We start from the raw sequence: 15,894 nt of genomic DNA on the forward strand, positions 1-15,894 counted from the left end.
CAAGTCCATTACACACAGGTTCCAAATGCAGACGAGTCTAACCACCCTTTCAATGAACCAAAGCAAGAGCCCTTCCCATATTCCATATCCATCTTATGCACATTCACAGACAGGGAAACCAAGAGTTAATGATACAGCATTTTGGGTACACCATCAAGAACATCATCTGGGAATAATTTGTGAACAGGGAACAAGCAAGCTTTTTAAATCAAGGAGGCAAGTGAGCTAATCGTGGAGCACCTGGCAAGGCCTTAGAACAGTTGCAGCTGAGGGCTAGTTCATGTGTCCCCAAACAAAGACATTTCTGAAATTTTCTGCTTACCTGGAGTTCACTTATCTGTCACCAGTTCCCCATATCTGGGAGCAGGATGAGCTGGAGTTGTCAGAGGAATCCAATAAGGTGTTGCTTTCCCAGAAAAGACCCAGGAGGGACTGCAAGGTTTATTTATTCTCAGGTGGCCACTCCTACTCATCTGCTGGGTTCTGCTGCACACCCGAGCCCTTCCTCTTTCCAATTAGAACACCCTCCCCACACTCACACTAGCAAAGTCCTCTGGCTGGCATACAAGCCCAAGACAGGATTTGGGATGGGGCTCCAGGTGTGTTACATGGGTTTGTCAGTGAATCATGCAAGATATCTTTGGATACCCTGACAGTATGCTTTTTTAGGAAGCCCAATGGATATCTTTTCAGAGTTGCAGACCTCTTTCTTGGCTGAGGTCCAGAGCCTACTGTGGAGAAAGTTCCTGCTGATATTGCTACCTTCTCCACTTGCAGCTAAGTAAAGAGAAGAGTTGGGAACACTCCCATAGCTGATAGGAAGGAGTTCATTTCCAAAGCCCATTGGATTAGCTCAGAAAATAACTGGTTTGCATTTTACCTTTTAAAAAAAACCTTTGCTTGTTTTCAGATTTTTAAAGTCCTAAACAACTTGGGACGTGGGTATTCAAAGAACCACTTTTCTCTTTACTCTGTTCAACATCTGAGGCCTTATTGCAAGGTACAGGGCCTTTTTAGTAGTGGTGCCTACTCTGTGGAATGTCATCCTAGAGAGGCTTCCCAGGTTCTGACATTTTATTGTTTTATTGTTGTCAAGCTAACACATGACTATTAAAAAAGAAGTTTGGTTTAGTGCTGCAGTCCTGTGATTGATTTTTTAAATCTACTACTAATAGTTTTGATTTTTGTATTATAGTGGATGTGTTTTATGTACGGTATGAAATTTTTCATTTAAGCTACTTTCAGGTTTATTTCTATAGCATTAAGCTGGATAGAGGTTGCTAAAACAATAACAATAATTATAAATAGATCAGCTCATTTCCAGTTAGTGTAAGGATGGTGTGGGTGAGTTCATAAATTACTATAAAAGATACATCCTCTATCAATAACAGGGCTGCATATGACTTCACCCAAACATTACTATGTGTTGGTATTCTACATAACTCCCTAAAACCTTATTTGGACTTAATGTCTAGTACTTTCTGGGGGGGAAATTGCAGGACAAAAATCACCCACTCCCCAAACAGCTGATATAATTATACCACCTTCTTTTTATGGCTAAGCCTTCTTTTTCCCTGAGAAAAGAGTTCATGTTCTGTCAGATAATTAGCATTCATACTATGTGCCCTGGAGAATATTTCTTTGGAAAAATATACTTACTCTTTTCACTGCAGCACTCATTTTTATTCACGTCTCCAATTAAAGGTAATTGCAAGGATGGAAAAGGTACTTGAGGCCATTTCACCTGTTACAGCTGAGGTAGCTATATGCAAAAAGTTTAGTATCCATTTCCACCCTATAACAAAGTGAGGCAACTATTTATGCAAGTGCTTATTGATAATAATTACATTAACAGGAACATCATTTCTTTTTCATCATGTGTGCAGAGGCAAAAAGGTTGTACACACATGGTTTAAGAAGATACTCTTTCAATTGTACGGTTGGATCCAAAGAACCATGAGTTAGATAGAAAATATCTACAAGTTATGTTCCCCAGCAGCATGCAGAATACTTTGTGAATTGGTATGTAGGTACTATAGTAGTTTTTGTGCTTCTACCTATAAAAGAGGGCTGTTCTTATAAAAACATAAGAAGAGCCTGCTGGATCAGGCTAATAGACCATTCAGTACAGCATGCTGTTCTCACAGTGGTTGCCTTTTGGGAACCAGCAAGCAGGATTTGAGCACAAGAGCACTCTCCCCTCCTGAGTTTCCAGCAACTGGAATTCAGAAGCATTGCCTTTAGCAGTGAGAGCAGAGCAGAGTCATCATGGCTAGTAGCCTTCAGTAGTCCTTCCATAAATTGGTCTACTCCTCATGGAAAGCCATCTAGGTTGGTGACCATCACTGCCTCCTATAGGAGTGAGTTTCATAGGTTAACTATGTGCTGCATGTAGAAATGCACCTTCAGACCCAACCTGTAATTATGATCAGCAGAGTACGGTCATACCTTGTTTCACGACTGGGATCCGTTCCGGAGCCCCAGCCGCTAGCTGAAAAGGACGCAGGGCAAGAGCCACATCTGCACACGTGCACAGAGCGGTTTGTGCTTCTGCGCATGCGTGAAGCGCGATTTAGCGCTTCTGTGCATGTGCGAGCGGCAAAACCGGAAGTAACCCATTCCGGTACTTCCGGGTTTGCCGCGGACATTCGCCAGAAAGGACGCTAGACGAGGCAGACGTTTGAGGAGGTATTACTGTAGCCAATACTTTCTGAAACAGCATGCAGGACTGGGACCCAAAACAGACATTTCAGAGACAGGCAAAAAGAGGCTCCAGTGTAGAGATTAAAATTGTATCCCAATCTTCAACACACATGCACTTTCAAGGCAGCTCACAACAATACTATCGGTCTAAAATTTTATATGGCAATACCTCCAAGAGGTGAAAAATAACAGCTGATGAAACAGTGCAGTAACGGTTTCTAAAGTCTTGGCAGAATTAAGGTCTCCAGTGTGACATCAAAGCCGAAACTGGGCCAACATCCCTCAGCAGAACATTCCAGACACAAAGATCCTCTCCACAGTTGCCACCTGTCTCACCCCCAAAAGGAGGTGGCATCTGGAGGAGAGCATACTGCTTGATCTGAGGAAGGTCCCTGGAGAGAATCACAGTCCTTGATGGATAAGGGATGAAGCATAAGTATGCTCCTAGATCCACTTTGTTGCTGCTGCTCAGGTGTTAGCTATTGCCCAGAGTCCTTTTTAGATTGTGTACACACTATGTATTTAAAGCACATTTAAAGCACACACACAGCCCATCTAAAATTCTGGGCACTGTAGTTTGTTAAGGGTTGCTGGGAATTGTCACTCTGTGCCCTGAATTTTTTGGGGAGAAGTCATGTGCTTTAAATGGTTTGGTTAATCACCTTTCTTTGGAAATAATCACCTTTATTTGGATAGGCCATCTTCACCTGCAGCCTGCAGCCTAGATGTTGTCGCTGTCATCCGTGCCAAGAATCTCATGACTCCAACAGATTTAAAGAAATAGTCCACACACACACACAAAAGTACTGGAAAGGACAATAACGAATCAGAAAAAAGCAAGGTGTTAATGCAGAGAAGAGATAATGTATGTAATAAGATTCTCTTGGAGCAATTATAGGTAAAATGTGCTGAGAAATGAAAAAAGAGAAAACTTAGCTATAGAACTAGCAGCAGTGTATCAGCATACATGTCAATTCTTCAAAAAGAAGAAACACACGGAAAAGCACAAGTATGGATCTTTAAATCCAGAGGTACATCTGCACAGTTTCCCTAATTACCAGTACTCAGTATGGTATTTAGGGCCCTATTGGCTTTATATAACCACAGTCTTCTAGGCTGTTTTTACTGTCTTGCTGCTATATTTATTTTTTATTATTTTAAACTGTATTTATACAAATTTAATATTGTAAGTTGCTTTTTGAAGGGGCTTTGCTTTTAAAGGTGAGATGTAAGTACCCAAATAAACAAACAAATAAGGACATGGAAACAAATTCAAATTTTAAGTGTCCTGCAAGGTCTTTTACTGGGTGTAGTGATGAGTCTGCTTCCTTGACAAATAAGTTCACAACACAATATGAACATTATGAAAGGAAATAAATGCTGGGCATCTTTGTGTGTGTCTGTGTGCTTCAGCGCGAACAGAAGAGATAGAAAGGTATCATTTTCATTGCATTGTAATTTGTCATCCTCCACGCACTGGATTGTAAATTTACAGGGGAAGACAAGACAATCCCAGAGCAATCTTAAAACATCTCAGTCATTCAGTCTTTTTCCTTGACCTGACTTATCACTTATCTTCAGAGTTCATGGCGCATTCTTCAGACAGCTCCATCTTTAATTTTTTACGAGGCGGTTCTTCCTGGAGGAGAGGCATGCAACACTCCAGAGACCGGGCAATTTCATCAATGGTCCATTTGTCTTCATAAAGAACATGCTCTTCTAGGGTAAACGGTCCCTGTTTGGTTCGGGTCAGTTCCAGCACAGTGGCACAGGAGGACAGCTCTGCAGCATCAAAAGGGAGAAAACAAAAGCCAAGCTTGCAAACAGCACACCAATATTTTACAGAACTTGAAACTAGCACCCCAGTGGGAAATATGGGATATATATTATAACATCACCACTATGGTAGAATATAGTTGTATCCTGTACCAGTCCTACTCAGAGTAGATCCATTCAAATTAATGAACCTATGTTTGTCATAATCATTTATTTTAATGGCATTGGATACAGCCCAGAGTATTTTAAAACCACATAGTGTGCATCTTTGGCAATGTATTCTTTAAACACCAAATGGTTAGATCTGGTGTCGTGTACTGACTAAGGAACTGAGCTACAAATCAGAAAGTCCCTGGTTTCAATCTCGCCTCAGCCATAAACTCACTAGGTGGCCTTAGGCAAGCCACTCTGTCTCAACCTCAGTTCCCCCTTCAGTGATAGCGGGGAATAATACTAATGTGCCTTACAGGGTTGTTGTAAGGTAACCACTAGATAATGAACCTTGAAGCACTTTGAACATTTGACACATTATACAAATATTAACCATTAAACATTTCATTATCCAAATACGCTGCACATCTCATGGAAATGCAATTCGCGGGGGGGGGGGGGGGCGGAGGTACATTTCCCCACTATATTACTGCAACACATTATACATAGGAATGCACCTGAAGATGGTTTGGAAACGTCAGCTGGTGCAGAATTCAGTGGCCAGGTTGCTACCAGAGCAAGATGGTTTGAGCATATTACACTGATCCTGGCCCGAATGCACTGGCTGACAATTAGTTTTCGGGCCCAATTCAAAGTGATGGTTTTTAACCTATAAAGTCTTAAATGGCTCAGGACTGCAATACCTCAAGGACCACTTCTCATATGAACCGACCTAGATTCTGCATTCATAATCTAACACACAATTCCTTGTGTGTCCCCTCCACGAGAAGTCCAGAGGGTGGCAACATGAGAAAAAGCCTTTCCTGCACTGGCTCCCCACTTGTGGAATGCTCTTCTCAGGGAGGCCTGGCTGGCACCATCATTTTTCCTTAGGCACCATACAAAAACTTTCCTCTATAACCAGGCCTTTGGCCTCTAACTATCAGTGGCCTTTTAGAAGTGGGTGGGATGTAATGTTGTTGTTGTTGTTGTTGTTGTTGTTGTTGTTGTTGTTGTTGTTGTTGTTGTTGTTGTTGTTTTGCCCCCCCTGGTTTTAATGTATCAATGTGGTTTTGTTTGTTTGTAAGTTGCTTTGGGTTGCCTTGGGCAAGATAAAGTGACTAACAAATTTTAACAACAACAATAGTAATGCACAAACACATTTTATGATAAGATTTTTGACACAAGGTCAAACTGCATGCCTTAATAAGCTGTTGACATGTAGTACCTTTCTAGACTCCTTTAAAAATGAAAAGCGCCTGCAGGAGACTTCCCATGTGCAGTGCTGCCCCAAACAGAGCTAGTGTTCACATTACAGAGTATTAATATTACACAGTTGCCATTCAAACCCTGTTACACACCGATGGCTGCTTACTGAATTCGGTCTCTGCCAAAGGAGGAAAGTTGAGCACCAATAATTCTTGGTGTACAGCCATTATGTTCTGTTCATGCTGAGCAGAATCTAAAAGAGCTTAGTGTTTAAAATGGCTGAACTTATCCTCCTGTCAATGATTATGTTACTCCCTGGGTGAAGTAAAGCCAAATAAAAATTCCTTTTGTGGGATCACATCTCAGGTCAGAGGAAAAGCTGATTAAGTCATCATAAACAACAGGGGCAAATCCAGATGGGATGGTTATATCATGTTTGCAACTTTGCGCATTCTGATTTCAAAGCATTATTTATCATCGTAACCTTTAAAAACAGGAACTTTCTTACCTCTCCACCCCCCCATCTGTTTATCTTGCAGGAAAAGAGAGTTCTTACTCCTCTCTCATAAGTCCATGGCCAAACCGACCACTTTACTGCTGCCCTCGAAGGACCACTTTTGTAGTCAATTCACTCAGGTTCATTTTGTGCTACAGAGGTCCAAACCACGGCAAACAGTGCCGCAGCCCCAGTGCGCACATCTGGCAGCCAGAGATACTGACAGCTGATCTGGCCCTCTGTTAACAGGAACACTTGCTCCCCGAGCGATTGTGCTTTGTCTGTGCCTACCTTTGCCAATATCGTTGACCAAGCTTCTGACATAAAAGCCGCCGCCACATTCAACATCTGGAATGTTAACGGTGACATGGTAAATTGCCAGCATAGCACAAAAATCTACTTTACATAGAAATGTAAAAATGCACTAAGCAAACAATAGAGTGATTAAAATATTTATGGGTTATAATATAAATTATTCATCCTGTTACATATGTGAGGGTGAGATTGTGAAGCTGGCGAAGAGCGGAAAGCAAACAGGAATAAAATGCACCAGCTTAACAATCATTCACTTTACAGCACCAGCTTCAGGATTTCAGTACTTCGGAGCCTTCATTTGCAGGAGGAGGAGGAGGAGGAGGAGGAGGAGGAGGAGGAGGAGGAGGAGGAGGAGAAGAAGAAGAAGAAGAAGAAGAAGAAGAAGAAGAAGAAGAAGAAGAAGAAAGATACCATGTCAGGTCATATATTTATCCATTGTTGCTTGAGGGGTGGGGAGATTATTTGAAGTGCTAGCAAAAAGCATCTATGAATGTTTTAAAGCACTGAGCAAACTTTTAAAAGTCTACGCACATCACACATATCCAGGAAGACCCAAGACAGTTTAAATTCTGCTTGCTATAAAGAGCTGCAAATCACCCAAGCAGTAAGTTGTAACCACTGAAATTACACAGTACATTGAAACACGGTTTGCATATTATGCAAAAGAGGAGAGCACTTAACCTGCAAGTCAAACATAGCCCCAAACTGTTAGCCTCACCAAGTGACACTTACTTAACACTTTGAAAATGTGCAAAGTTGTTTACTTCCGCTTTTGAACAATGTTGCAACCACTCCCATAAGTTACCAAAATATCCAAAGGCTGAGCAATCAGTGTTTTCCCCAGTTCATGCAGGGTGGGGTAGTGTTTGCAGCTGTGATCTCCTGGGTCTACATCCATCAGCTTAGCCTACACTGCCTTTTCATCACACTCGATAGAAAAGAGAACAACATGTCATGGCTGACATCCCTGTCTGATTATTGGCAAAAGGGACTCAACAGGAAGATCACTACTGTCCTTAATGGTCTTTCTCTGAAACACAGGGCCCAGAGATTCTCAGTCTGGACGCATCGATAGTCCATTGCTACATATATCCATAGCACTGTAGATCCATAGGTCAAAATAATGTTGACTTCAGCACATTAAGATAATGGCCATGTGGTTCATCCAAGTTACTCAATTGTCTAAAGGTGGTCTATATTTCACTGATACAGGACTTAAAATAAAAGGCAATGGGAGAATTCCTTAGTTTGGCCTAGGCCTCTTGATTCACATTTTTAAATTATCACCGCATTATCGGATCCTTACCAAGCGTGAAGAATGGCGGCTTGAAACTCCTAAGAGTGAGACTGTAGACCATAACTTGTCTGGCAGGCTTTGCTTCAACAACTTCTCCTTTCTTAACCAGAGTGGACAACCTCTGTCCATCTCTCTTCAGGGCACAATAGCTGATCAAAGAGTGAATACAACAGGGTATTTCTTATTTATTTAATTTTATTTCATATATTTATATACCACTCAATACAAGTAAATCTTTAAGATGTTTACAAAACAACAAATACAACAGATTCAATCCAGAGTAGTGCTAAGGAGAACCATCTGTCCAGGTGAATAAATAAATAATAAATCTCATATACACACACACATACACACACATGTCAGATGCTGTTGCGGTTGCTCAAGAGTAACCAGGCAGGACTCCGACCTGTCTTTTACAGGCTTTATTTTGGTGCAAACTATTTACAGTGAAGAGCGTCATAAGTTCATGTCTGGCTCAATCGCTAGGAGAATCCGGGAGTGGTCTGTTTTTGTACCTCCCCCAACATAAAAGTTTCGTCACCCCAAGCCTTTTCCGCCTCTCCCTGTGCCTCAAACTACTGTGCATGATTGGGGACAGCAGGAGTGTGCTTCCCTCCTCTCCGGCTTGCTCAGGCGCGGTGTTAAGGCTCTCTCTAGCATCCTCTGGTCCTTGCACCTCTTCTCCACTGGAGGTGGGGAACTGCTTCGCTAGATTTTCGGAGGCTCCCTGTAACACAACTCCCCCTCTATCCCTTGCCTCTGAGCCGATGGCAGTTCCCTGACAATATAGATATATGTTTCGTTGCCTGCTGTCATGCATTTAAAAAGTGCTCTGGGGTGGGCAGAAGGTCTACCAGTGGACCAATGTTCAATTTCTGGTATAACTGATGGTGGCTGAAGCTTGCTAAGTCCAGCACTAGGAGACCTTGATTTGATTTAGCAAGACCCTTCTCACATTCTCAGAACCAAGGTCTTCCTTTATGAATTTAATAGGCATAGTTGAACCATTAACATTCAATAAAAAAGAGAAGATGCCTGCCAATCTGAAATTAGCTCATCTCTGATGAAGACACCTAATCATATATCTTATCACCATCCTGTTCATACGTGACCCTTACATTCTGACACAGGGATCCATAAGGGAATAGGCATTTGCCAAGAACAAGTGGCATTCCACAGTTTCTATGCCAAGCATTGCATTTGGTACTTCAAAGACTGCATGATCACTGTGTAAAGTGGACTGGACTGCCTCAAGCGTCCCTCCAAGAAGCACTGTTACCTTCACTGAGAACATTTCCTATTATTGGTATACAAAAGGGTCCTAAAATGCAACACTGCCCATTAAGCAATACTATTTGATTTTGCTTTAAATATTCAAGGCAAGGGAAAGCTTTGCTTCAGTGATGACCAAAGGCCTGAAATTCAGTCATAACAGACAGCATCATGGGCTATTTGCATGTGCTGTTCAAGTCAATGTCACTCTTGGCTGTAATTCTGTCAAGTTAATAAATTCTTTCCAGACTGCCCTGTCTTGCCAGCTTTCTGCTCTACAGAGGTCACTTTCCACTGCCAGCAAAATGAGATTTTGCAGGCAGGCTTCCCAAAGATGACGTTCAACTATTTATCAAAGCACTTACATCGGGGGAACTTGCATGATGCTGCCTGTGAACTTCTGCAGGACATTCTCAAGATCCTCTTTTGTTATCCAGTCTGCCAAAAGAGAAAACATGGACATATGTACACTTCAGTATTCATTATTTGTGTAACAACTGACAAACTTTGAGCACTTCGGAGAATTGAGAAGAAAGCTGCTGATCTTTTGGATTTTATATTAAAGCCAAGACAATACACTGAGTACTTTACCAACTTCATCTGATATACCAGCTATGATTCTATCTGAACAGATAGTCTTGCAACAATTGCCTATGCTCTATTAACACCCCAGATGGATTACTGCAATGCATTACATATGGTGTTGCCTTTGTCTGGAAATGTCGGCTAGCCCAAAATAGCAAGATTATCGACAGTAGATATCAGCATATCACACCAGTCCATCATCATTTGCATTGACTTCCAGTCCATTCCTAGGTCCAATTCCAAGGGATGGTATTAAATAATAAAGCCCCAAATTGATTGTTTCCTGTTGTATATACTTGCCTGGACATTAACATCTAAATCAGAGGGCCCTTTTCAAATTACCCCACTTAGTGAGGTGAGGACAGTGATGACCAGGAAAAGGGACTTCTTGGTGGTGGCACCCCAGTTATGGAATGTTCTCCCTAGAAGGGCTTGAGGATCTCTTTGGTACCAGGTGAAGCCATTTTCATTTTCCTAGGCTTTGGAACATCTATAGTTTTACTGATTTTTAGTTCTTCCATTTATTTTGCTTCCCTCTACTGGAGAGATTTTTAGTCGTGTCTTTATTGTTCTCATCTGCTTCATGACAGCTTCATCTGCTTCATGTCCATGTTAGTTTGTTTTTAATATTCACTGTTTTATTTTTGTATTGTGTTGCTTTAAATTTGTGAACTGCCCATTGTGAACTGGATATATAAATATCCTAAATAAATAAAATATAACTGACTAGCCAATACCAACCTTGAACATTTTAAATGACATTAGGGCCAGTCATCATTTTTTTATCCAAAAAAGTCAGGCGATAGACCAGAAAGTTAAGCAAGGCTAAGCAGCAGAAGTATGTAATTTCTTCCCTTCCCCTTTTGTCTCATGCTCTACTAACAAAGCCATCCCAGCAGGAATGATGGGAACTGTAGTTCAACAAAACCTGGAGGGCACCAGGTTTGGAAGAATGGCTTAACCTATGCCACAGAATAGTTGTGCAAGCAAATGAATAGGTTAAAGGATATGTGGGGTATCTAATTTGCATCACATTATCCTGAACACAAGGATATGTGGACCAAAAGAGGGGCGAAATATTCATAAATCTACTTGATTTAAAATTCTCAACACACATCAGCCTTTATATTACCAGAGGGAGAAAAAGAAATATAACCCCATAAACACAGAACTTTCTGCATACAGGATTTGGCTGCTTATTTGCTTCCACTCCAATCTGAACGCTCATTTTTCTGATAAGCTATGTAATGTTATGAAAATCTTCCTCTATCGAATTGTAATGTATGCTAATGCAAGTCGATCTAAGACTCTTCTTAATAACTAGGATGTGCAACATGGTAGGGGAGAATGTAGTAGATACATTATGAAATACTCAGTGCACAAAACGTTTTCTTCCTCACAAGAGATTAAAGAAAAATTTAGAATGGCCTAGCTATCTGGGTTCCGATTTCCAGCACATTAATAATTCTAGGGTATTATGATACTCACTTTTTACATAATCTAGTTATCCTTATCCAATCCAGTACAGCCAGAATATAAATCTCGCCTTTCTAGCATATGCTCCCACACTCTCACATATACATTGCCAAGAGACGGCTCAAAAGAATCACAAGCACACTGAGTACAACTCCCGTCAAAGACCGATTTCTGGAGAAACCAAACCGTAGACTTCAGGAACATAATGCAACAGAATATAGATATTTGGACTCTGACCAAAAGGTCAGATTTGGGACTGGTTATCCTTCCTGCAGTTATTAACCTGAACATCCCCTTTGCTCAGCCTCCCTCCCTCTGGTGAATCCCAATGGATTCCTGCCAAGGAATAAATAAATATCATGAATGGCTTTTTCTTCTTCTTCTTATGCTTTAATCCTTGCTCTTTACTTCTTCTAGGCACTTGCAGCTCCCTTCCTGAACAGATGGCTCTCGTGATACAGATAAGAGGGTTATTCCTTGAAAAGAAAACATTTCATCTCTTATGCTGTATCGGAAGGAAACAACTTTAATATCTCACTTTATACAAAGAGAACATTTGGAACCGCGATGGCAGATGCTGCTACTGTGCCCAGCAGCAGTCTAAATGAAGTGTCATTAATGATAATGCTGCAGCAGTTCATAAATCAGTCAGGGCTGCAGGAGGGGAACAATATGTACGGGAATGAGGAGAGGGAGAGACAGGCTCCCTGGTGCTGCAGACACCCTGTTTGCTTCTAAGATCAAGCTCCTATGACTCATGGCATGTAGGTGCAGGTGTGTAAAAATCAATCATTCAATTTTTTTAAATGATGTTTTGATTTACACCAGATTTTTAAAAAATTGTAAATATTAAGTTTCCCTTAAATAATAGCTAATATTAAGTAATTTGGATATAAGAATGTTAGCCCTACAGGTTAATCTCTAAATTGAACCAATGGGCGGGATTTACCTAATGAGTCCCATTGGCGGAAGCCCTTTGAAGGTCTTCTGCTTGCACAATGGGGCTTCTCCTCTCTTCTCCCCCTACAATTGCTTCTGGGAGGATCAGGAGAACATACAGGGAGAAGAGAAGGGGGCATCATTCAGTCTGGCAAACTGAAATGGTTGCGCTGACAAAACAGTCAACTTGGTGCAATGTTAAATACTTCCTATTGCCTCTACCAAATATGTAGACTTAAATAATGCTTTTCTGTATAAATGAAGAACCAATCTGAACATTTCTCAAATGGGAATGTTTGCATTTTCTACCTACCAAACACAGGCATTTCATCTTCACCTGATGAAAATAAACTGTTCTAGTTTGCCCAGTAACTATTAGGCCTTCCTTTGACCTGTATCAGTCATACGCATTTCATTTTTGTTTTGCTACTTTTGGCGGGTAGGGTGGGATATCTCAGCCTAAGAGCAAAGTGAAACAACACTGGAAAACAGAAGACAATAAAAAACTACCTATATTCACATTCTTAACATCATAAACTCTTATGGGTTCTAAGGCTGAACATATTTAGGGTATTTTTAAGACATCCCTGCTACCAGTTATAAAAGAAAACATGCACGGGGTGGGAAGAGGCAAGCAATGAAGCTCTTTCAACATTTCCTTTTGCTGTTGGTGCCTGCAAGACCTTATTTTCAAACAACCTTTGGACACCTTTGTAGGACTAAAATGTCAGTGTTTGTTTTTCATTTGAAAAATAGGAACCTTACCATAAGAAGAGGGTATACTCTGAGCCCAGCACTGTATTTGGGAAATAATTTTTGAATTTTAAGATAGTGTTCAAATTATCCTGGGCTTCTGTTTTTAAGATGCTTTAAATTTAATTACTATTCACAAACAAGTGAACAAATTGTACAAGTACGAAAAATCACAAATTGGTAGCAAATCTATACTCCTGCTAGGACAAACACCAGGGAAGCAGGGACAAAACATAGCACTAATAATATATAACACTAATAATTATAAATACAAGCCAAGATTAAAAACATCAAAATACTATGGTGGATGATCCTTTTTGCGGTTTGTGGCAAACGTTTGTAGAAAACTGCAGCAATTATTTTCAGCTGCTACTGCAAAGATGGCAGCCTTGTTTGTAATGATTTTATTGTGGTCTGCCAATATTTATTAATCTACAGCTTTTACTGTTGATCTGTTTTTGTACACCACATCAAGGATTTTTTAAAAGAAATTCAGTCATGGCTTGAAGTTTTCTATACCTGACATCATATATGTAATCAGGTAAGGGGGAAAAGTGGGTGTAATTTGCTCAAAATGGCCTGGTGGGCCAATCTTCCAGGCTTAATTAGGCTTGCGGGCCGGAGGTTCTTCAGCCCTGGCTTATAATATCTGAATTGGGCCTTTGGCTAGTTTGCTCATTCAGCATTAAAAATGAATCAAGCAACGGACATGAATTAAAATGAAGGTAGGTCTGTGAGGCAGTATAAGTTGTGAGGCAATATTATATTTTAAAAGGTGTGGGAAAAGTGAGAACATATTGCATGCAAGAAAAAGGAGTAAAGAAAAAAAATCCACAGAGACCTCCTTTATCACCACAAGGCAACAGAAGATAATTTATCATGGTTACCTGTTACTGGGTATTATAAATACAGAGGGTTGCATAGCAGTTGCTAGGAGACCAGCTATCTATAGCTCTGTTCTCTTTAAGTTGTGAAGGAATTAATGAGAGTAGTAGCAAGTTTGCTCCGCAATTAGTGGCATGTTATTTCTCAGAAGCACAGGAGAGATGCATCTCTGCATATGACCAAAAGCAAGGCACGCAACAAAGCAGAAGCCTAGCAACCATTCCAGCTATTTAAAAGGCTCTTGTTCTCCTCCTTGGATGAATTTGTTGATTTAGCTGTTTGTCTGAAATGTAAAACAGCACTGAGAGGTGATAGAAAGATCTGAAGAGAAGGGTCTACTTTGAGGAAGTAGTAAGAACTGAAAACTTCCCCAGTTGCATTATCAACCACAGAAGGATCATCTCCTAGGGTGGGTGGAATGAAAACATTTACAATAGACAGTTAACTCATGGTCATCCCATTATGCTATGATTATGGCTATTGTTAGTGGAGCAAGAAGCCTTATGGGTATCACCTCACAAACAGGCATCACAAATACTTATATACCCACGGCAGGAACTTTAAGTGATTACAACCCCAATTCCTCTACACCCAATATACTACTTACATGCTTTTTCTTTCTTGCTTCATTAAAAGCACACATAGTACTACTTTGATTGCAGAGCGTCAGTTCAGAAGAAAACATGACACCATACTCATACTCTGTGCCCAAGCCAAGTTGAGACACACCAAGGATGTGCATGCACAAGCGTGGGGATATTCAGGCAGTGCACGCTATTCCAACGCAGCTCAGGAAGGGATAGCTCAGTTGGTAGAACGTGAGGCTCTTAATCTCAGGGTTGTGAGTTTGAGCCCCATGTTGGGTGAAAGATTCCTGCATTGCAGGGGGTTGGACTAGATGATCCTCATGGTCACTTCCAACTCTACAAGTCTGTGCTTCTGTGATCTCTGAAAGTTTAGTCAAGGGAAACCTGCACACAACGTACCACCTTTTAAAAGCACAAATGCCCATTACATCTCTACCACATGCATGGAGAGACAGAGGTAGGAAATATGGGAAGCTCACTTCTACTGAGTCAGAGCACTAAACCACCCAGATCACTCTTGTTCATGCTAACTGGAATTGGCTCTCCACAGCTTCAGACCCTAACTCTGATACCAGGGACTGAGCCTTTGCATGCACTATCAGTGAGCTAGGGTCCTTCCAACTCCTCATCTGAAAAAGAAGCAATATCAATCACAATCCACTGGTGGTTTCTGGGAACGGACCAAGCTGAAATGGAAACTAAGCAACTAAAGCCAGGGTTGGGAAACTGGGGAGTTCAACATCTGGAGGGCCACATCTCCCATTAGACCTAGTAAGTATAGCCAACAGTCAGGCATATTGGGAGCTGGGGTCTAACATATGCAGAGAGTTACAGTTCCTAAATGCCTGCTGATTAATTACGGTGACGGGCTCAGTAACTAGGGGTCTGTGGATTTATATGACCTTCAACTGTTGAGTTTAGTTTCTCAGAAGTCATCTTAAAAGCTGACAAAGAATCCCCATTTCCAAGATGTTGCAAACCATTTAATCTGTCAGCTAGACTAACGAAATTCCTTTAAAAATAAGCTACAAACCTGAGCCTGACACCATCTTTGCTGCAATCTAAACAAAGCACTGCAGTAAAATAGTCATAACAGATTATGTGATTCTTTACCGTAAGGTTTTTCTTCTGTTACTTTGCCTGTAGAATCAAATGTGTCAGTTGCCTTTCCCAATTCCCCAACAGCTGTGTATTTCTGTAAGGGAAGAAAATAATTAGTGTGAAACACGGAGTGGAGGGCAACAGAGGTTTAATGAAAAATATCACCAGCATCTTGAGTTTATACCATGCCACCAAGCTAGACAATTCAGAAAAAAGAAATAATTATGGAGATGAACAAATCTATTCCTGTACATGCACATTCCCATTCTGATTTAGAGTACTCATAAAAACAGAATTATACTAATTGGATATTATAAAAAGTGTAAGTCACAGCCATGAAAGAATACTAA

The 15,894-nt window shown here is 40.8% G+C and overlaps 1 protein-coding gene across 2 annotated transcripts in view; it reads right to left on the reverse strand.

Annotated features, from left to right (window-relative positions):
- Positions 1-4,141: 4,141 nt before the first annotated feature.
- TRUB1 (TruB pseudouridine synthase family member 1) overlaps positions 4,142-15,894 on the reverse strand; it is a 38,603-nt gene continuing 26,850 nt past the window's right edge. For both annotated transcript variants that reach the window (XM_053389102.1, XM_053389101.1), the window contains exons 4-8: positions 15,557-15,638; positions 9,584-9,656; positions 7,956-8,095; positions 6,626-6,682; positions 4,142-4,485 (exon numbers count right to left, since the gene is read on the reverse strand). In XM_053389102.1, coding sequence (XP_053245077.1) covers positions 4,271-4,485; positions 6,626-6,682; positions 7,956-8,095; positions 9,584-9,656; positions 15,557-15,638 — 567 coding nt within the window. In that variant the 3' untranslated portion in view covers positions 4,142-4,270. The remainder of the gene's footprint in view (positions 4,486-6,625; positions 6,683-7,955; positions 8,096-9,583; positions 9,657-15,556; positions 15,639-15,894) is intronic.

Source organism: Podarcis raffonei, chromosome 5 (genome assembly GCF_027172205.1).
Source record: "Podarcis raffonei isolate rPodRaf1 chromosome 5, rPodRaf1.pri, whole genome shotgun sequence".
NCBI classification, from domain to species: Eukaryota; Metazoa; Chordata; class Lepidosauria; order Squamata; family Lacertidae; genus Podarcis; species Podarcis raffonei.